The 21,354-nt window shown below is 43.2% G+C and overlaps 1 protein-coding gene across 1 annotated transcript in view; it reads left to right on the top strand.

Moving 5' to 3' along the window:
• LOC145412799 (uncharacterized) overlaps nucleotides 1-21,354 on the top strand; it is a 370,382-nt gene that overhangs the window by 191,424 nt on the left and 157,604 nt on the right. Inside the window, exon 2 of the mRNA XM_080282580.1 lies at nucleotides 16,642-16,802. Within this exon, the coding sequence (XP_080138706.1) occupies nucleotides 16,642-16,802 (161 nt within the window). The remainder of the gene's footprint in view (nucleotides 1-16,641; nucleotides 16,803-21,354) is intronic.

Below are 21,354 nucleotides of genomic sequence, written 5' to 3'. Positions count from 1 at the left end.
CCTCCCCCTTCCTCTCCATCCCTCTCCTCGTCACTCCATCATGTTTTCCTCCCCTGTTTCCTTTCGTCTCTTCCTCGATTTCTCTCCACCTTTGCCCCCATTTCCCACCGCATCCTTCTTCTTCTCTTCTTCTTCCTCCTCCTCCTCCTCCTCCTCCTCCTCCTCCTCCTCCTCCTCCTCCTCCTCTTCCTCCTCCATTATATTTAGTACTCCTTCTTTTCCCTCTCCCATGCCTTCCGTCTTTTTCTTTCATTTCCACCATCTTACTCATTTTCCTCTGTCCTTTCCTTCCCATCGCTCCCTCCTTCTTCTGCCACTCCCTTTTCTTACCTTCCTTCCCTTATTCTCCCTCCTTACTTTCCTCCTCCTCCTCCTGTCGCTCCCCCTTCCATGCCTCCTTACCATCCAATCTCCTCCTTAAATCCAACCAGACGCCCATTTCCGGAACATTAACCTCCCAGCCCCCCCCCCTTTTTCCCCCTCCCCCTCCCCACGTGTCCAGCATTAAGTCATATCACATTATTTACATTACCCTCGACCTTCCCCCTACCTCCCCACCTCCCTTCCATCGTCCCTCTCCCCTCCCCTTCCATTTCCACCCTTTTCTCTCCTCCCCCCTCCCCTTCGTCCCTCCTTTCTCCTGGCTCGTCCCCCCTGCTCGTCCCTCTCCCTTTTCTTCCTTCTTCCCTCTCTGTCTTTTATAAGAGTCCTTCACTGCCGTACAACTACTTGTCTTGTATTATAGTATTGCTACCATCAGCCGATCTTAGAGAGAGAGAGAGAGAGAGAGAGAGAGATCCTGTGCCTGGACGGGTTATCAGTATCATACTATATTTACATTCCCCCGTCAACCCGCCACCCCTCTATACCCTGGCCTCGATATACATTCACAAACACCCTTGAGCTTAGAGTTTGAATGAAGTTGCCTGTTTACACTTTTATCTTATACAGCAAGCAAGCATTTCATGATTTCACAACCTAACGAGTGAAAAATAAAGTAAAAAGTAGAACTAAGCCAAATTCTTAGTACTTATAATAAACTGCTGTGGATATATTTTGTAATTATTTGTGGAAAACGAAGTGGCTAGCCTTTTTAACCGGAAGACGGCATTTATATTGTTGCGGTATTCAACATAATTTCGTCGGCAAAGGAGATATTTTTTTGAACTCCTAAGCTGGAAGAAATAGCATGAAAGGTTCTAGGCAAAGTAAAGTCGTCTGGAAGTAGCTAAAATATGGCAAAAATTATGTCCTCTGGCTGAAGGGAGGGTTGTCCTGTCACCATATTTACGTTCCGCTTCCACTTCATCTTCCAACCCCCGTCCCAAGCTTCTTTTACCCCTTTCCTTCACTCTCCCTCTCTCTCTCTCCTTCACCTTCCCCCTCCTCCCTGGCTTCCTCCCCCCCCCCTCCCATTTTCTGGCGTTTATCCTCGTAGTTTTCCAGGGGTGAGGTTGGGGAGGAGAGGGGAGTTGTCTTCATTGTCACACTCCAGGATGTTCAGGTGGGGGTCGTCAGGGGTTGTGTGTGTGTGTGTGTGTGTGTGTGTGTGTGTGTGTGTGTGTGTGTGTGTGTGTGTGTGTGTGTGTGTAGCCACCGTATTGATCGGATTAGCACTGCATTTCATATCAAAATCGCCATACCTACAGCCATAGCCATCAAGGAGCATCGTTACATAGGCTTACACACATTGACCTCTTGCACCATCTTAAATCAATACAATAAATTCATATTTTAACCCATTCATAACGATGACCACTTTTGTTTGTTAGCGTGAAGAAATTTTACTTAGGCCTGAGAATTCCCTCGTACTGAAGGGATTAGAAACAGTCTCCCTTAGCCCCTGGAGCTGTTTTATTCAGCTGACTTAAACACTTTGTGTGTGGGTTGAAAGCTCTCCCCCTTAACTCATCCAGCTCAGTTATTGCTCCCGTACTTTGTGTTACCGTAAACTGTTTCATTCAACTTCAGGTGTTACAAAGCTTTCTTCTTCTCGTCAGTGTCCGTTTTATGCATTTTAGTTACCTGATTCTGTACCTTGAGTGTATTTTTATATAATGAAAACAGAATAATCCGGCTGTGTGTGTGGATGACCTGACCACCCAGTTGTAACCGGATGCTGTGTGCTTTCCATTATTTGGCGTGATAATCAGACGGAAAAGTACATCCGGTGCTCCTCATTTACGCCTTTCCTGTAATCACACACACTCTTTCCTCATTCATGGCATTTCCTTTGCTTCCACGACGTCTTAGTTTGTACTCACGCGACCACCAGAGAAATTTTATTCGTGGTAGGAAAGACGTCTAATGAAAAGGTCTGTCGCAAATTAACTTCTTCGGTGATATATTTTTTCCTATTTTTATGATCAATGAAGTAGAGTGATGAGGGGTACACTTATCAGTTCGTCATTTGAGCCTAATTTGACTTATTCTTAGCATTGATTTGATAGTAGTAATATTAAGTGAGAATGGGGTGATGAAACGGAGACATACAGGAGAGGGAGGGAGAGAGAGAGAGAGAGAGAGAGAGAGAGAACATGTCGATAGGATATGGTTGTGGATTACACGTTCCATGAGAGACGGAATTAGATGATGTGGCGCTGCAAGAATATTACATCATCGTACTGAAGAGAAAAAGAGTTGCTGATGGTAGGACATGTAAGTAGAGACCACTTGGCTTCTAAAGATTTATAGGTACTGTAGTTTCACCCTTGCTCTAACACCTATTTATTTTTTTAATGTATTCGGCCATGTGCCTCTGTAGCATGATGTGCATTGCCACTTAATTATTGTGTTCCCTCTGTTCTGTTTGTTTTGTGGCAGTGCTGTTACCCCATTATATCTCAATTTCCTCCCTAGCTCTCAATCTCCTCAGTCAGTCAATTAGATTCACCTTCCGAGCCACTGCCATTTCCCCCTATTATGTCTTTACTTTTCCCTTCTTATCATCCTCCCTTTTCTCCCTGTGCTTTCAATCTCCCAATAACTTCAATATCCCTTCTCATTATTACCCATCCCTCCCTTTCTCCATATTATGCATTCACTTTCCCAATGCCTTCATCCTCCCTTTTCCTTATCACCCTTCCTTTTCTCCCTATGCATTCACTTTCCCAGTACCTTCAATATACCTCCTTATTATCACCCTCCCACCCTTTCTCCATATTATGCTTTCACTCTCCCTAGCCTTTCTTCCCATTATGCTCACCTACACTCCTCCTTTTGAGTCCATCTTCCCTTTTTGTAATCTGTTTACCTTCCCTATACATTTTTCTCTGTACATTCACCTACCCATATTCCTTATTATGCATACACCTTTTTCTCTCAAATGCGCATCACCTTCCCTTTCTCCTTAGTATCCGTTCGCCTTCCCTGTACGCCCATCCCTTACTCCTTTATGAAGCTTGCGTACACCATCTTTCTTTCCTTATTACTGTATCTTCTACCCTTCCTCACTGTTTTGCATCCACCTTCCATTTGTTATTATCACCTTTCCTTCCTCTCAATTTTACATCGACCTTTCTTATTATCCCCTTCCCTTTCTTTCTGTTATGCATTCATTTCCCGTTTATCCTTATTATCTCCATCCCTTGCTCCTTCTTACGCCTTCCTCTGCGGCCCTGTTGCCAAAATACGGGGCACCCAGGACACGAAGCACTGGCCATACATCAAGAGGGGAAGGATGGGAATTTAGAGAGAAAAAGGGAGAGAGAGAGAGAGGGGGGGGGAGGGAGGGGGAGGAAGAGAGAGAGGGGGGGGAAGATAAGAGGGAGATGGGAAGAGAAAAGAGAGGGTGAATTTGAAGGGAGGAGAAGCGAGAGGGGGAGCTAGAATGAAAGAGGAAGATGAGAAATAGGGATCAGGGAGGGAGGAGAGAAGGGAGAGAGAGAGAGAGGGGGAGATAGAGGGGATTTGGAGGACAAGGGACAATGTTGAGGGGGTGTGGCATTTTCAGTCGAGCATGATAGTTGTAATAAAGGAAGATGGGGAGTGATATGATGGAGAGAGAGGGAGAGAGAGAGGAGCTTCATACTCGTACTTGCAGATACACAGACCTTGCGGCTGTTAGTTGGTAGTCCGGCCTTACCATTTGGAGAGAGAGAGAGAGAGAGAGAGAGAGAGAGAGAGAGAGAGAGAGAGAGAGTAAAAGAGCCAAAAAAAAAAAAAAAGTGAGGGGAAGGGGGTGAGAGGAGAGAAAGAGGCTAATATTACCACAAGAAGAATTTTAAGGAGTTGATGAGAAGATAAAGACGGTGAAGAAAGAGAGGGCGGAGGGAGAAAATGAGGAAGGAAAGTGGAGACAGGAGAGAGAGAGAGAGAGAGAGAGGAGGGGGTGGAAGAAAGTTGAGGTATGCATGCTTAGGAAGAGAAGGTTATGGGAAACGGAGGCATGGAGGAAACGAATGAGAAGAGGAGACGGGAAGGAGAACATGAGAGAGAGAGAGAGAGAAGAAGAAGAAGAAGAAAAAGAAGAAGAAGAAAGCACTAGACGTATATATTAGAATGTATAGGAGGAAATTGGAAGGCATAATATTAGGAAGAATTAGAAATATAAAACAAATAAAGAGAAAAACTTAAGAGACGAAGGAAATGCGATAAAAATGGTAAAAGAAGGACTATATTATTATAAAAGGTTTGAGGAAGTAGGAAATTGCAGGTATAAGATAATAGTAATAATAATAATAATAACAATAATAATGATAATAATAATAATAACTAATAATAATAATAATAATAATAATAATAATAATACGAAATGAAAGCGCAAAAAAGAAACGGAAAAAGTTTTTGCAGATAAGATCGCTTCTAATGGTTAAAGGAGAAGGGAAAGAAACGCCTGAGAGAGAGAGAGAGAGAGAGAGAGAGGGAGGGGGGGGGAATATAGAGACGGGGTACTAAAAGAGGAGGTATTAAAGATTTGGAAAAAAAAAAAATACGAGTTAATGAAGTTCTCGCAGGGGAAGGAAGTATGTTTATGAAAAAATAAATTTATGAAGGGTTAGTGAAAGTAGCAGTGACAGGTAAAGGAACAATATGTAATAAGAAAATAATAAAAACACTAAGAAAGGGGTGGGGGAATTTTTACCTGTACGCTTATAATGCTTAGAGAAGAAGGGGAAGGAACGCTGGAGGGAAAGAGAGAGAGAGAGAGAGAGAGAGAGAGAGAGACGAGGGTAAAAAGAATGATCGGGCATGAAAAAGAGATAAGAAGAGGCGGGGAAAGAGACGGAAAAATGGATGATGATGAAGATAGATACTAGTGGATAAGGAGGAGGTAGTGAGGTAAATAAGGATGAGTAGGAGTGAGAGAAGGAGCGCAGACAGATGGAGGGAACACTGGATGAAGTGGTTGAAGGAGCGTAGAAGAAAAAAAAGAGAGGAGGGATGGGGAAAGGAATAGAAGGAAAATGTTTAGAATAGATTGAAAGAGAGGAGGGATAGAAGACGTAGCTGAAAGACACAGGAGGAAGGAGAGCTGGTAGAAAAGAGAGGGAGGAGGAAGAGAAAGGAGGAAGGAAACAGATGTCAGGAGGGAGGGAAAAGTGGGAGGAGGCCAAAGGTTTGGAAGAAAAGAGAGAAGGGAGGAATGTAGGAGAGAGGCTAGAAATGGAAAGGAATGGAAAGACGGGAGAAAGGGAGAAGAGAAAGATAGGCAAGGGAGGGAGGGAGGGGAATGAAAGAAATGGGAGAAGGCAAGAGGCATGATGAAGAGGGAGGTGAAATGGAGAGCGAGAGGCGGAAATGAAGGAGAAGGTGTGGAAGGAAGGTTACATAGAGGAAATGGAGAGGAAAAAATGCGACTGGGAGAAAAAAATGGAGAAGAGATAAAGAATGGAGAGAAAAGACTTGAGAGAAAAAAGAAGATGATAAGGAGAGAAAAGGAGGTGAGGGAGGGAAAAAGCGGAGAAGGAGAGAAAAAGCGAAGAGGGAGAGGTTACGGAGGAAAGGGAGAGAAAAAAGCGGAGAGGGAGAGGTTACGAAGGAGAGGGAGGGAGGGAGGGAGGGTGTTCTTGCTGTAGCTAGTGTGGAGGGAGGCTGGCTAGCTTCCAACACTGTCCCCATCCCCTCCCCCCTCCACCACCACAATCACAACCATAACCACTCCTACCAATATCACAATCATGGTCACAATCTCTGCCGCCATAACCACAGTCATAACCATTTCTTCCAACCATAGTCACAACCACCATCATAATTATAACCATCACTACTACGATCACAACACAACAAAAATCAGTCCCACACACATTGCATTTACAGTCGAGATCATTACTATCACTATAACCATCATAACCACTCCTACCAACATCACAGTCACAACTATAACCACTCCTGCCAACGTCACAATCACTACCTCGTCATTAGTACCACTGTTTAACCATTAGCATCATCATCACACTCCCAGCTACAATCTCTGCTACCACAGTCACAAACACAACCACTCCTATACCAATATCACAATCATTTCCACCATCACAGCCACAACTGCTGCCACCACCATCTCCATCACAACCATTTCTATCTCTACCACAATCACCATCACGTCCACTGCTACCACTTTCACAATCATAGCCATTACCACCGAATCCCAATCATCTGTGTTACAATCACAATCTTTGCCACCCTCCACAGTCACACCAGCTCTTTACATCATCATAACAATCACAATCTCAACAGTCGTAATTGCCAATGGAGTGATTACCTTATATTAATACACACCCCTTGAGTTAGTGAAAAGATGATGATGAGGAGGAGGATAACGATAATGTCGGGGATGATGATGATGATGAGGATAACGATGATGATAATAATGATGATAACGATGATGATGACGACTCTACCATTATCACCATAGTTATCTTCTATAATGGCACGTTCGGCAAGGCACCATTACCACGTCCACTCCATTGACCACCATTTTCACCATTGTCTTAATATTTTCCTGTTAACTCTTGCAGCACGATTACGTCTGTTGCTATTTTCTCCTCCTCCTCCTCCTCCTCCTTACTTCTGCACTCCTCTGTTTCTCTGCTCATCCTCTTCCGTCTTTTTCCTTTTTATTTTCATCCTCTCTCTCTTTCTCTTTTTTCCTTTCATCCATCCCTGTCCCTTCACTTTGATACATTCCTTCATTCTGTCTCCCTCCAGTACGCACCGACACCCACTTTTTTCCATCTCTCTCTCTCTCTCTCTCTCTCTCTCTCTCTCTCTCTCTCTCTCTCTCTCCACCCTTCCCTCATACCTTTCCTTCTTCTCCTCCCCCATATTTCTCTCGTCTTCCTCATTTCAGTCACATATCTTCGTTCATTCTTTTTCTCCATCTTCTCTTTTTCCTTTTTTCACCTCATCCATCCACGTCTTTCCCTGTGATACCTCTCTTCATGCTTTTTTTTCTCTCTCTTCATTCTCCCTTACCCTTCTCTCCCTTCTTTCTCCCTCACTCTTCTCTCCCCTACCTCCGTCTCACCCTTCTCCCTTCATTCTCTCTCTTACCCTTCTCAACCTTCATTCTTCCTCTACCATCCTACCTCCTCCCCTTCTCTCCCTTCTCTCCCTCCCTCCCGTCACCACTTTTTCATCTCAATATTTCAACCGTCTTTCTTTATTCAGTGCCTCCTTCGTCACTCCCCTCTCATTTCTTCTTAATCAGCCCCTTTTTTAGTCTCTCTCTCTCTCTCTCTCTCTCTCTTCCATGATTAATCAGTATTTTTTTCCCCACTTTTAACACTACCTCTCCTATTTTGCTATCCTTGTCACATCCTCAGAGGATATTTACCTTTACTCATGGCTTCCCCTTGTAAGAACTGATTGGTATGTTTTCTGCTCTTCTTTGTACTCCTTTGGTTCTTTTTTTTAATCTTACTTTTTTCTCTCCTAGCTCACCGACGCCCATTTCCCTTCTCTCTAAGCACTGTCCTCTTGCCTTCCTTCCCCTCCTCTCCTCTGTTCCTTCCTTGCTTCCTTCCTCGCTCCCTCCTTCATTCATTCTTTCATTTATTCTCGTTCCTTCATTTTCTCTTAACTTTCTTCATTCTCTCCTTCCTTCCTTTTTTATTTCATTGCCTTTATTCATACACATTTCTCTCCTACATTTTTTTTTCTCTCCCTCATTCCCTCCATCCTTCACTGTTGCCTTCCTCCTTACCCCCCTTCTTCCTGTGTCCCTGAAGAGCACTCAAAGCATTTATAGTGCCTGGGAGGGAGGGAGGAAGAAAGGAGGAAAGAATGGGAGGAAACATGAGAAGGAGGGAAGGGAGGGGAGGAGAGAGGAGGTGGAGAGCTTTTTCTGTGATCATCAATTGATTTATCACTTACGTTTTGTCTTGTCAGAGAGAGAGAGAGAGAGAGAGAGAGAGAGAGAGAGAGAGAGTATAAAAGAGGAAAGGAAAAATGACAAAAAAATAATAAAGTAAAAAAAAATGGAGAAAGCATGGCAGGAAATCTGAGAGAGAGAGAGAGAGAGAGAGAGAGATTTGCATTAACACTTTCCTACGCCATTCCTAGTTTTTCCGTCATATTATCAGCCTAGCACGAAAACCCTTATTTAAACGAATGATACCAGCGATAAGAACAACCTGCCTCGTATGCATGTAATTAATAAGTTCCTCGTAGCAGTTATCAGGAGAGGAAGTGCTGTGTACCTCGTTATTTTCCTTTATTTAATTTTGCGTTATTTATCCGGTTATTTTGCGTTCTTGTTATCGCATATTTCCTTAGTTGTATTTGTTTTCTTGTTCACGTTTGAATAACTTGGTTTGTTACTTTCAGTTTTAGGTTAAATTCCCTGATCTACGTTTGGTGATCACTCCCTTGTTTAACTTACTTTTCTGACCGCTTATTCTAGCTCTGTTCTCCCTCTCACAACTACATAGTATACAGCTTCCTTCTCTCTTAGTTCTAGCTCCTCAACTCCTCATTCTGACTCTCCATTCCAACTCCCTAACTCCTCATTCTGACTTCCCATTCTGACTTCTCATTCTAACTCCCAATTCTAACTCCTCATTCTAACTCTCCATTCTCACGCCTCATCCTGACTTCCTATTCCAACACCCAGTTCTGACTCCTCATCCTGACTTCCCAACTTAACTTTCAATCTAACTCCTCATTTTAACTCCTCATTCTTATTCTTCTTTCTATCTTCCTGTTCTAACTCATCATTCTGGCTCCTTTCTCTCGTTCTCACTATTAACTCTCCATGCTGATTCCTCACTTCTTACTATCATTCTTCTTTGCTTCTCTTCCCTCATTTACCCACTCTCTCATCTTTTCCTCTCTCCTTCTCCTTTTCTCTCCCTTCTTCCTTAATTTTTCGCATCTTTCGCTTTTGTTCCTTCCCCTCCTTCCTGTCATCCATTGTCTCTTTCCTCCTCTTCTTCCTCCTCCTCCTCTTCCTCTTCCTCCTCCTCCTCCTCCTCCTCCTCCTCCTCCTCCCTACGCCTCTTCACACCCTCCTCCTCCTCCCTACGCCTCTTCACACTTCCCTCTTCATTGCTTCCTCTCCACTCCCTCCTTCCTTACGGCTCCTGTTTGTGTGGCTGTGTGTTTTATTTGATACAGGTCTCTCTCTCTCTCTCTCTCTCTCTCTCTCTCTCTCTCTCTCTCTCTCTCTCTCTCAGTTCAACCGGAAGTGTTATATTTTCAAACTCCACATTTTCATCGACAGAACCTTTGCATTTCATTTTTTTTTATTATTTTTTTTTATTTCTCCCCTTCTTCCCTTTCTCGTACTCTGGTCTCCCTCACTGCTATTAATTTCGTTCCCTTTTCCCCTTTTTATTTTATTTTCCTTTCTCCCATTTCATCTTTCCCCTCTCTCCTCTCTGCATTTTCCTCTCTCTCTATATATTTCGTGTCTTTATTCCTCTCCCTTTCCCCTCACTCATCTCTCTATCCCCTTCTATTTCTCTGTCTATCAATCCTTCTATTTATCTGTGTATGTATCTGTCTGTTTGTTTATGTGTATCTGTATGTCTTTATGCCTGTTTGTCTATCTTTCTATCTGTCTGTCAGTATTGCTCTTACCGTTACTATCTTTTTTTTACTCTCGTCCCTTCTTCTGTTTTCTGTCTTCTCCCCTGACCTTTCTTTCTCCCTTTATTGCTTTCTTTTTCCTCTTTTTATCCTCTTCCATGTCACCCTTTCTTTTTCACTGACCACTTCCTCCTCTTTGCATACTTTACATCTGTCCTTCCTCCTGTTTCATTTCCTCTCACTCTTTCCCCATTATGTCTTTTATTATCGTTATTATCAGTTGTATTTACGCTTCTCAACCTCCCTCCTCCTTTGTATATGGCCTGCTTTATCTCCTTTTTACTGTCTCTCTCCTTTACATTTTCCCTCTTTACCGTCTGTCTCCTCTCCATTTTTGTTCCCTCCCGTCTCTCTCCACTTCATCTTTCCTCCCTCCCGACTCTGTTTTCCCCTCATTTCCTCTGCACCACTCCGTCCCCAATTTCATTTCCCCTACTTTCTCCCCATTCTCTTCTTACCTTTTCCCTCCCTACCTCTCTCCTATATCCCCTCCCCTCATCCCCTCCAGTCCTTCCATCGCATCTCATCTAATCCCACCTTTTCCCTCCCCATTTCCTCCTCCTCCATCACCAGTCCTTGCTGCCCATTTTTATTTTTTTAATCTACTCATCTTCATCTCCTCTCTTTTTCTCTCTCCCTCCCTTCTCCCCTTCTCTCGTTCTATCTCTTCCTCCTCCCCCTTCTCTTTTCTTCCTTCTTCATTATGCTCTCCCCTTCTCCCTGTTCTCTCCTTCCTCCCCTCTGTTCTATTCATTGTCCTATCTCTTCTCACCTCCCTTCCTCCCTCCATCTTGCTTTCCCCTCCCCGTCTCTCCTCCTCTCCCTTCCTCCATATCTTCCCTCCTTACCCTCTTTCTTTTCTTCTCACCTCACCCCTTCTTCATTTCGGTTTTCCCTTGCTTCTTCCTCTCCATTCAACTCCGCTTCATATCTTCCCCCTCCCTCATCCCTTGTCTCTTCCCTCTTCATCCTGCATCCCCCTCTCCCCTCCCATCCCAGTACATCTTCACTCCTCCCCCCTCTCCCTCGCCCCTCCAGCACGTGTAACCCGACGCGTAACAATGGAGGCAACAGTTGAGGCCTGACGGAACTGGTGGTGTTATTGTGGCAGTGGGGGAGGCCAGGCACGCCCACGAGAACCAGCCACGGATAGGCAGGAGGACTGGGGGTAGGCAGGGAGGTGGGGGATTGATAGGGAGGCATGAGAGGGAGGTAGGGATTGATAGGGAAGCATGAGAGGGAGGTAGGAATTGATATGGAGGCATGAGGTAGACAGAGGGGCAGGCAGGGAGGTAGGGGAGTATGAGGGAGGTAGGGATTGATATGGAAGCATTGGGTAGGCAGAGGGGCAGGGAGTAGGCTGGGAGGTTGGGGGTAATGAGGGAGGGAATGGTAAGGCAGGGAGAAATAAGGAGGGAAGTGCGAGGCAGAGTAAGGAAAGGAAGATACAGGTTACGGATATGAGAGAGTAGATAGACTGGTGGTAGACATGGAGGTTGGGGGTAGAAAAAATGACGATGAAAAGGAAGTAGAGAGGGAGGTGTTGGTGTGATGGTGCGGGGTAGTAAAAAAAGAAGGAAGTTGCGGAGATGAAAAGGAGGTGGGAGGGAGGTAGAGAGGTAGCCACAGAGATAGGGGTAGGTAAAAAAGGTGGAAATTATGGAAATGAAAGGGAGGCTGGGAGGGAGGAGGTAAGGAGAGAGAGAGAGAGAGAGAGAGAGAGAGAGGAAGGGTGATAGGAAGGGGGGGGAGTTAAGGGGAGCGGTAGGGGGTAAAGGTAGCCAGAGAGGTTGAGATTATATGAATGGAAAATAGACAGGGGTAGGATTGGAGGAAGAATACGGGGGTGGGGGGGGTGAAGGCAGGGAAAGCAGAGAGATGAAGGTGACGAAGATGAAAAACGCAGGGATGTTATTATAGGGAAAGAGATGGGAGATAGGGAGATACGAAAGAAGCAGAGGAACAGGGAGAAAAGGAAGGCGAGGGATGTGTGTGAGGTAGGCATGGGGGTAGGAAGTAGGTTGATAGATAGGAGTAAATAGGGAGATAAATACATTGATAGGTATAGGAAGAGTAAGGTAGATAAAGAGATGGCATGAAGATAGAGATGAACAAGGAGATAAGAGGTTAGGAGGGAAGTAAAGGAAGATAGGAGGTTATAAGGAAATAAGTGAAGTCCGTCAGGGAGATGTGGGTTAGGAGGGAATATGGGCAGACAGGGACGTTAGGTGAGGTGAGAGAGAGAAAGAGAGAGAGTTAAGGTCGCCGAAGAGAGGAGGATGCTGTCTCAACTCTCGTGTTTTTAGCATATCCACTAAATGTATGATGGAAACCCTTGATCTTGCTTGGAAATAGAATGTAAACCGTCTTTATGCTGTATTGGCCATTAACCATAAGCCTAATCAGTATTACTGTTTAACTGTCTGTCCATCTAGTGAACTATCTGTCTGTCTGTATCTATATTTACCTGTATCTGTATGTCTGTGTCAGTCTTAGTCTGTTTAACTATATCTGTCGGTCTCTCTGTTTCTGTCTGTCTATTTATCAGTGTGTGTGTGTTTACATCTGCCTGTCTGTCTGCCAATTATCTGTCAATCCATCTCAAACAAGCAACGAGTGGCAGGGGTCATCAAGTTCAGGGTTGTGGTCAGGAGTCAACCACAGTTGGACGTGATGCAGCCTCATGTGCTCATCAACCCCTCACCAAATTATCCATCCTAATACTAACACCTTCTTCCTCCATGCCACTCATCCGCACACTGTTTGCTAAATCCAGACAGTAATAGAGGCGTAGGTAATGTGTGTAGTTACTTATAATAGTGGAGTTGTGGGTAAAACTAGCAGTTAGTGATGCGTATGAGGGCGACACGTGTGGGGCCTATTAAGTAATTTAGTGTTTCCTGCAGCGCCGGGCTTGGATGCTGTCTGGCCTCAAGATTACTCCACCACATCCATTACAGAGCGCTGACTACTCTCTGGCTGCCAGGCTGGGATAGTTGGTTGCTGCCGAGTTTATTGTCAGTGCTACTCACCCCCCCTACCCCTCCATTCCCGACCTGTCCTCATTATTTCCTTTATGTGTTCAGTTCTTTTAACCCAGATTTTTCGGTTCACCCTCACTGTTCACCTCTTAACTGTGACGATGACTGTTATTATGGCTACCACAAAACGATGTTATTTTGCTTAAGATTCTACATGGCTCTACTTAATAGATAGACGGACATACGGATAGGTAGATAGATAGGTAAATAAGTAGGTAGGTAGGTAGATGTGCACACCCCATGCATAACCGATTGTTTTCTTACAGGTGAAAAAAAAAATGTTTGGATATATTCAGTGTACAACAGGTAGAGCCACTCAGCATCAGTGCCCCGACAACTAGGAAACTCCATTGCAGTTCCTCAAGTTCCGACCCTTTCCCTTGTAAGCTGGATGTCGAGTAGGTTGGGGAATTGTCACCATTGTAATTTCTCTCTACTACATTGGTTTTCCCCTTTTATCTTCGTCCATGTTACCTTTTCTGATTTACCACATTCTCAGGTTTCCTCCCCACATTTGCCACGTATGCTGCTAAAATATGTGGGTGTATGTGTATCTTCAAACTCTCTCTCTTCGCCGTATTCTCCTTCCTACTCACATCCCCTTTTCTGTAACCCCCCTACAATATGGCTTCCCCTTCTTCAAATTTTGCTCACAAAATTTGCCACATACATGCGATTTTGTGTAGGTGTAGGTGTACCTGTGAACTCTCTCTTTCAGCATATTTTCCTTCCACCTCACATCCCTTTTATTGTAACCTCCCTTATTTCCTCCTAAACTTTGCCACAAATAAGCGACCTTTTGCGAGGGTATTTGTAGCCGTAAACTTTTTTTTCCATCACATTCTGTTTCCAGCATACATTCATTTTATTTGATCTCCGGCTGTCTCTCCTCTTCATATGAGGTACGATTTGTAAGTAAAGATGTTCTTACTTTACACTTTTAGATTCTCTTATATTTCATGTATTACTGGAAACAAAGGTTAGGGTGATGATGATGATGATGATAATGATGATGATCCCTTATACCCTTCACTAACCCCTGATATTCCCTGCCCACTATAACTGTAAGTAAATATTTTAGTGCGAGTAACTCCTGACTCTATTTCAAGCATCAAAGAGGAACCGTATACCAAGGCTCTTCCTCTGTGGCCCTTGCCGTACCCAGAGTTAAGGCAGGCGTGTGGTGTGGCTCCCAGTAACCCCACACATCACTGTCAAACCATCTTCCGCCCCCCAGCTCTCGCCCAGCACACACATAAATTTTCACGCATACTTTCAGCACCGTATATTTTCACGATCGGATTCATCCCTTTAGTACGATTCCACCTCTTTTATATAGTTTGGCTGATTTCTTACGATTTAATTCAGTTTAGGAAGGATATTCAGTAGTCAAGGGTTAGAGGGTTAGGCAGTCTCTGTTAACCCCCTTCAGGTCGACCCCCCTCACTTTTACCACTGGATGATTATACTGAGGTTAGAAGAGACCCTCCCCCCCTCCCTTTAAGTGAAGGTGTTTATTGTATTCCTGGATTCTCAAAGTATCTCTCGTTTCACGTGCTATCCCCACCAGTATCTTAACTTTTACTCTGATTGCCATATAAGAAGGAAATGAGAATGTAGAATAGAGATTGAATATATCATCCTATTTTCTGAGTCTTTAGTGTGCGGGAGTCTAGCCATCATTCTATCTCTTTCCCTCTCTCTTTACTATTTTTTTTTTCATTTATTTATATCCCTACTCAGGGACGGTCCCTTCTGCCAGAATACACATTACCATCATTATATCTCCCGCACACTATCTTTTCATCTTATTTTTGGTCTGTCACCTCTTCGTTCAGCCACCCCATTCATTCATTCTGTGGATATAGATACATACATGTATAAATACATACATACCTACGTACATACAGTAAATCTCTAAGCCACTAATAGCCTTCATATGTGTCAGTCTGTAATACCTCCTTTACCGGTACTTGCCGCTGTGATCCGCCTCATTTGATGCGTTAATCCGCTTAAACGCCATCTTCCCTTACATAGCTCTCTCTAAGCTCTTTAGGATATGTCCGCTGCTCTATTTTTACCCACGGCGGTTACTTCTCTCCTTCCATATAATCCCTTCAGTTCAGTGACACGTTTTTTTTTTTTTTTTCTTTTTTTATGTTCACTTCATCTGTCCCCGGACGATTTTATTCAATTTGAGAAGGCATTTTATTAGTCAAGCGATGAAAGCTATATCTCATTCCTTTACTTAGAAGTCATCCCTCAGCATAGTAAAATCGTTTGAGGGTAGTAAGAATATGAAAAAATGGGTCCTGGGAGTGAAGTGATTAATTTCAGTCGCAGAGCTCATTAAACTCCCTCCATCTCCACTTTAACCCCTTAACTCCACTTAACTTCCTTCTGATAACCTCACATATCATCATTCTACACTGTGTCTGGCTCTTTAACCTGTCCATTGATAGTACGTTTTCCTACCATATTTTCTCCTATTAACCCATTCGTAACACATACAACACATATCGTTGTCCGAGGTATGGTTCACTTTTTCTTTAGCATGTAAAGTACACTTTTTATATCTCTTCTGTCTACCTCTTTCCGTCTATATCTGTCTACTTATCTATTTGTCTCATTCTAATACTTATCTATTTGTCTCATTCTAACTTCGGTTGCCTTCCATATCTGTATCTGGCTTTCTTTTCCAACGCATTGAACCCTTTTTAACGCCGCATTGTTCCTCTGTGACATATAATTTTATCGCCTTCCTCACCCATATCTACCACATTTTACCCATTTCTTGCACATAATCTCAGCCTATTTTTTTTCAGTACCCATTTCTAAACCCACACTTGTTCTTGCCTCAACACAGATCAGCGAGGTGGGAAGATGGCGGCTACTTCCAACCCTTATCTATCACCTGGTCCAACCCTGATTGTTTTTCCATTCCCCTCCCACCCCCTCACCTTTTTTGTGGGTGAATTATAGTCGAAAACTGCCAGAGTTTAAATGAGTGAATGGATGTGTTGGGCCAATTACACAGGTACTTTGATGATAGTTATCCTGCTCTGTCTGTCTGTCTGTCTGTCTGTCTGTCTGTCTCTCTCTCTCTCTCTCTCTCTCTCTCTCTCTCTCTCTCTCTCTCTCTTTCATTGCGTTCCCGTTCGTGTTTTTTGGATCCTTCCCACTCCATATTATGTACAAGTGATTTATGAGGATGGTGATATATAGCCATAAGAAATTCCATCATAAAATCGGAACTGGGTCTCGTTACTCCCATTTGTCTTTGCATTGGGGAGCAGGACTGTGCAGGTGGATATGTCGCGTCTAACGTTTAATTTGTCTCTAGCATTTTTCTTTCATCCCAGATGTGTTCCATACCCGTTTATACCTCCAAATTTTCTAGCCCCATGAGCGTTGGTGTCTGAGTAGCCTACATGTAATGCATCTAACTCCTAACAGATTTCTTTCATCTTCTAACCTCACATGTTCTCCATACTCTTTTCTAACCGGTTCCGGCCCTAAATATTATCCATACTCATTTCTAACTCCACATTTTTGCACTTTTTCGTGACAGATGAGCGGTGGTGTGCGGGTGGAGGTGGTGCTGCTGGATGACAGGCGGCTGCAGGTCCAAGTGGGGCCACGACTGCTCACCAACGAGCTGCTGGCCATGGTCGCCTCACACTTCACACTCAGGGAGCACCACTACTTCTCACTCGCCACACTACACCCCTCGTAAGTATGCACATTGGTGCTATACTCGTTTTACTTTATTTGGCCTAAAACTGCCATCCCTCTGTCTAGATACAGCCATCGTTAATGTACCCATTTACTTTAGACGTAAAATTACTTAACACTTAGGGAACACCACTACTTTTCACTCGCCACACTGCAGCCGTCGTAAATATGCACATTGTTCCTACACACCTTTTATTCTAACTTGACCTAAATATTCAGTATCTCCATCTTAAAACACCCATCCTTAGGCATGTATACCTTATTCCAGTACCGTGCCCCCTTTTTCTTATTCTAACTTGGCCTGAAGCTACCATCTCTCCATCGTTAGTACACAGCTTATTACTGTGCTCTTTTTACTCTAACTTGGCTTAAAATTACTCCACGCTCAGGGGCCACCACAGCCTCTCACTCATCACACTACACCCGTTGGTAGTATACAGTTTGTTTCTAGGATATGTGAGAAATACACGTACAGTGACACACGAGAAGTTTATTCCAACAGTTTCGACGAAAACTAGTCCCCTTGTCAGTGTCCTTGTTTCTCAGACCTTGACACAGAGGAGTGTGGCAGGTTATCGCCAGGTCCCATACGAAACTGTAACTCCTGGTCTGCTGAAGCAGGATTAAAGGTGTCTGGCTCGAGATAGATAGGTAGATTGATAAATAAATAGATAGGCTGATTTTATGTAGGTAGGTAAATAGGTAGACTGATTTTATACCTTTGGACAAATGCGTCATCTTCCGTAGTTTATGGGACTGCCTGATACGAGGTATGTGAGTATGTGTAAATGTATTTCCTTACACGCCAACAGATTCAGTTGTTGTGCGACCCTTCTTTGCCACATTTTTGGACACGTGAGAGAGTATGTGCAACAGGAGGATGGTTTTATAGCCTGTCTTGGGATTATGGCAGAGTGCTAAAAGTAATTCCAACACGATTCACGTCCCACGAAAACCTTCCCTTAGTACAGAGGGTGCCGAACCAGCGAATTCGGTTTTACAATTTTTTTTTTCTAGTAAATAAAACCGTCCCCTCTGCTAAATAAAATCGTCCCCTCTGCCAAATAAAATTGTTCCCACTGCCAAAAATGATTAAAATAAAAATAAAGTAGTTTCCTCTGCTAAAAAATAAAATAGCTCCCTCTACTAAATAAAATCGTCCCCTCTGCTAAAAATAATAATAATAATAATAATAATAATAATAATGAAATAAAACAGTCGTTCCCATTGATACATAAAATAGTTTAGCGTAACCGGAAAAAAAAATCTCTATATATCTTCAAGTGCTTCCCCATCGTCAGAATAATTGGTAATAGAACTACTGAAGGTGCAATTTTTAACCCTTTCAGTACGGTGACGTCTTTCTCGTAAAATTCTTGCTACCTCCGGAATGTTTTATATGGCTTAGGAAAGATTTATTTTATTGGGGTGGCTAATGAGGGTCACATGTAACCCCTCCAGTTCGTAATCTCTGACTTCATTAATCTCCTCTATTTTTCTGTCTATCGCCAGACACCTTTATCCGTTAAGGGGTGGCCACAAATCGCCTCCATGTCGCCCTGCCCTCTACTGTTTGACTGTCCACCCTCCAGTTCGTCCCCCTCTCCCCTTCTTTTATCTTTCCACTCCATGCCTCTATCTCATCCTCAAGTCTCCCCCTCCCTCTCCACCCTGCTCACGTACACTCTTGTCAGTCTCATTTTCCATCCCCTGGCTACATTAAAGCTTATGTAAATAGCACTTTATTTATTTATTTGTTTTTTTTTTTTATGAATACTTCCTCAGGCTGGTGGGGTTAATATGGCAAAAGTATGGAGTTTATGGGTGGGTAGGTAGACTGGCTTTTTACTCGACAGAAATTTGATAGTAAATGGTAGTGAGAGTAGCCTATAATTGGACAGTGGCACAATGTTGGTTCGATCGCATGAATGGTTATTAATTTATTTTCTTGCAAGAAAGGAGAAACCAAAAGACAGAGGCCTGCAGGATTCTTCCCTTAAATAAATAAATAACAGAGAGCCAAATTAAAGATCAGCGTATTTCCAGATGACTGGACACATGCGTTTAAATTTAAAGACGGGAGGTCATAGGCAGAAGGAAATACAGACACAGGTGACTGTCCCAGAGTTAAGTTAGACTGGTTACTTGGACGCTGTTTTGGCACTGGCAGCTAGCCATTTGTTTTGTGGTGTTAGGTGATCGCTAGCTTGCATATGTTACCGGTCGTGTGGGCAAGGGTTTATGTTACCAGTCGTTTCAAACAGTAGTCTATTCATAGCTTTTTCCGCAGTAATAGCGGTGGAAAGCCGACTGTTTTAGTTGTTAGTGTTATTTTTAGATATAGTAATTTGATATTGTTACTGGTAATTTGACAGTAATATGGTATTTTTAGCTGAACATTGTGTTCAAAAAATGGTAGTTTAGTCTTTGCTGTGCACTGAAAGACTTATTACGTTCTCACCGAACCCCTTTTTGCATTTTTATGCTTATGTAACCGTATAGATGTCTGGGATAGTTGAAAATAATTTAAAACCCCCATTTGGCGGGGGGGGTTATGCTCGACTACCTATGTGGAAGTGCACGAGTGTACCCTGAAGGACCCTTGTTTTTTCTAAAGGAAATTTTGACTCCGTTTTCTTCAGTGAAATACAAGGGTAACTACAGTATAATTAAAATATTTCACATTCTGTTTTCATTCCGTATTACTGTGTCCTTTTATTTATGCTTTCCAGGGATTATGTATTATTTATCATCATCATCATCATCATCATCATCATCAGTATTGTTATCAAGCTTAGCATAAACAAAAGTAGGATACGCGGGTTTGAGAGCTCGTAAATGAGGCATTTTGATAAGTTATAGGCGAGGAACTGTAGAAAAGGTAAAGTATTAGTCATATCCTCCCAAAATATTAATATATAAAGTGCTAAATAAGTAAATATACAAATAAAAGTCAGTAAAGCTAAAAATACCATGAAAAACGAAAGGCTTCATTGTTATTGGCCTATATTAATTGTACTCTGACTAGGCTTAAAAATACTACCGCTCCATCGTCACTGCTAAACACTAAGATTAGCAGTAGAATGTGATGTTAGTCACGAAGAAGTCCCATGGTAAGGATATGGATTAAGTATTTCCAGGGTTAAATAAAATAGTCCGACAGTTGCAGGAAATAAATACAAAACGCTTCCACTGACAAGATGTTCTTTGTCACATTTAGTTTTAGTATTATTATTATTACTATTGTTATTATTACTCTTGGCCAGCGCCATGCTGCCCTTATTGTTAGTCGCGTTTTCTTTCTTGTATTCTTTCTTTCTTGTTTAATTGTGGCAAGCACTTCTATCCTTCAGAAATAACCTATTCCAACCAGACCTGTACACAGTGACCAGCCTATGACCTAGTTGTGTCCGCAAGGTTTTGGTTGCAAGGCGACTCGTTGCCTAGAGGAGACCGAAAACCCGCTTTTTTCGTACCTTTCACGTTTTGAGCTGTAAAATTACTATGGGCATAGAAAGCTCTGACTTCTTTAGGCATAATCTTGGGGTTATTCCCTATCGGAAGTGTGCCATCCATATTATCCCCTCTCTCCTGTAGTTTTCGAGTGGCAACCCTGCAAAGATTGACCTCAGCATCCCTAGCAGCCAGTACCTGTTTTCAAAAATGACCCCCTAGTTCCCCAGCGGCTCGATGGAATAGAATGAAAGTTTGCATGCCTATAGACATTAACATGTACGACAACTTTCTACTGTAGACCTATATGCTACATTGGCCAGTTCAGGGGTCAAAGATCATCAGATACGAAAACTGGGAAAATAGCTAAAATCACGACTATGCTGGCGCGAAATGCCAAGGCTCCAAAGATTATTAAGCTAGGGCCATGATTCTTGGGTTTAATGTTGCACTGGAGTACGTCCACATAGAAATGACTTTTAATGTCGAAACTGGCTTCCGGTCGCTGACAAAGCTTAGTCCGTTTAGAGCTGGCCTTCATCGCGTACCAGCTTATTATTGTTTGTAACCTGATGGAACTGGTCCACTCCCACAACATGAATACTGATTATACTGAGTCGTGGTTCCATGAAAATCGATGAGCTGTAGTTATGAAGTAGGAATAAATTTCTTTGGTTGCTGACCAATCAACCCTGTAATCTCACTGCACCTGCCCATCAACAGAGCTGAAAGTGGTTAGGGATCTTTGTCTGGTTAGAACAAACGCAGTGGTCAAGGAAACCTGTGTTTCCAGCCCCGTATTACTGTCTTTTTTTTTTGCCACCACCAGCACCGGTTGCCCTTTTCGTACGAGGACCTGTTATATATTTTATTCATGCTCTCGACAGCCGATGTGTCTCATTTGGGGGTTGCTGGAGAGGAACGCCTTCACGTGGTGGCGTGGATATAACCGGACTTTGGAGTTGTCTAATTATACGAGTACGTGTGTCTGTCAACTCCTACTCTGTTCCCCGCAAAAGAAGGCTAATGAGCTGCAGGACTAAGGAAACTTCAGCCTGCAGTCCACCGGGTTCACGTGTAGATGAACCTGAGTCTA

This window comes from Coenobita brevimanus, chromosome 94 (assembly GCF_032717465.1).
Source record: "Coenobita brevimanus isolate Jiangsu-jjx chromosome 94, ASM3271746v2, whole genome shotgun sequence".
Classification (NCBI taxonomy): Eukaryota; Metazoa; Arthropoda; class Malacostraca; order Decapoda; family Coenobitidae; genus Coenobita; species Coenobita brevimanus.
The sequence above is the reverse complement of the archived record's forward strand: the minus strand, read 5'-3'. Positions and strand labels throughout refer to the sequence as shown.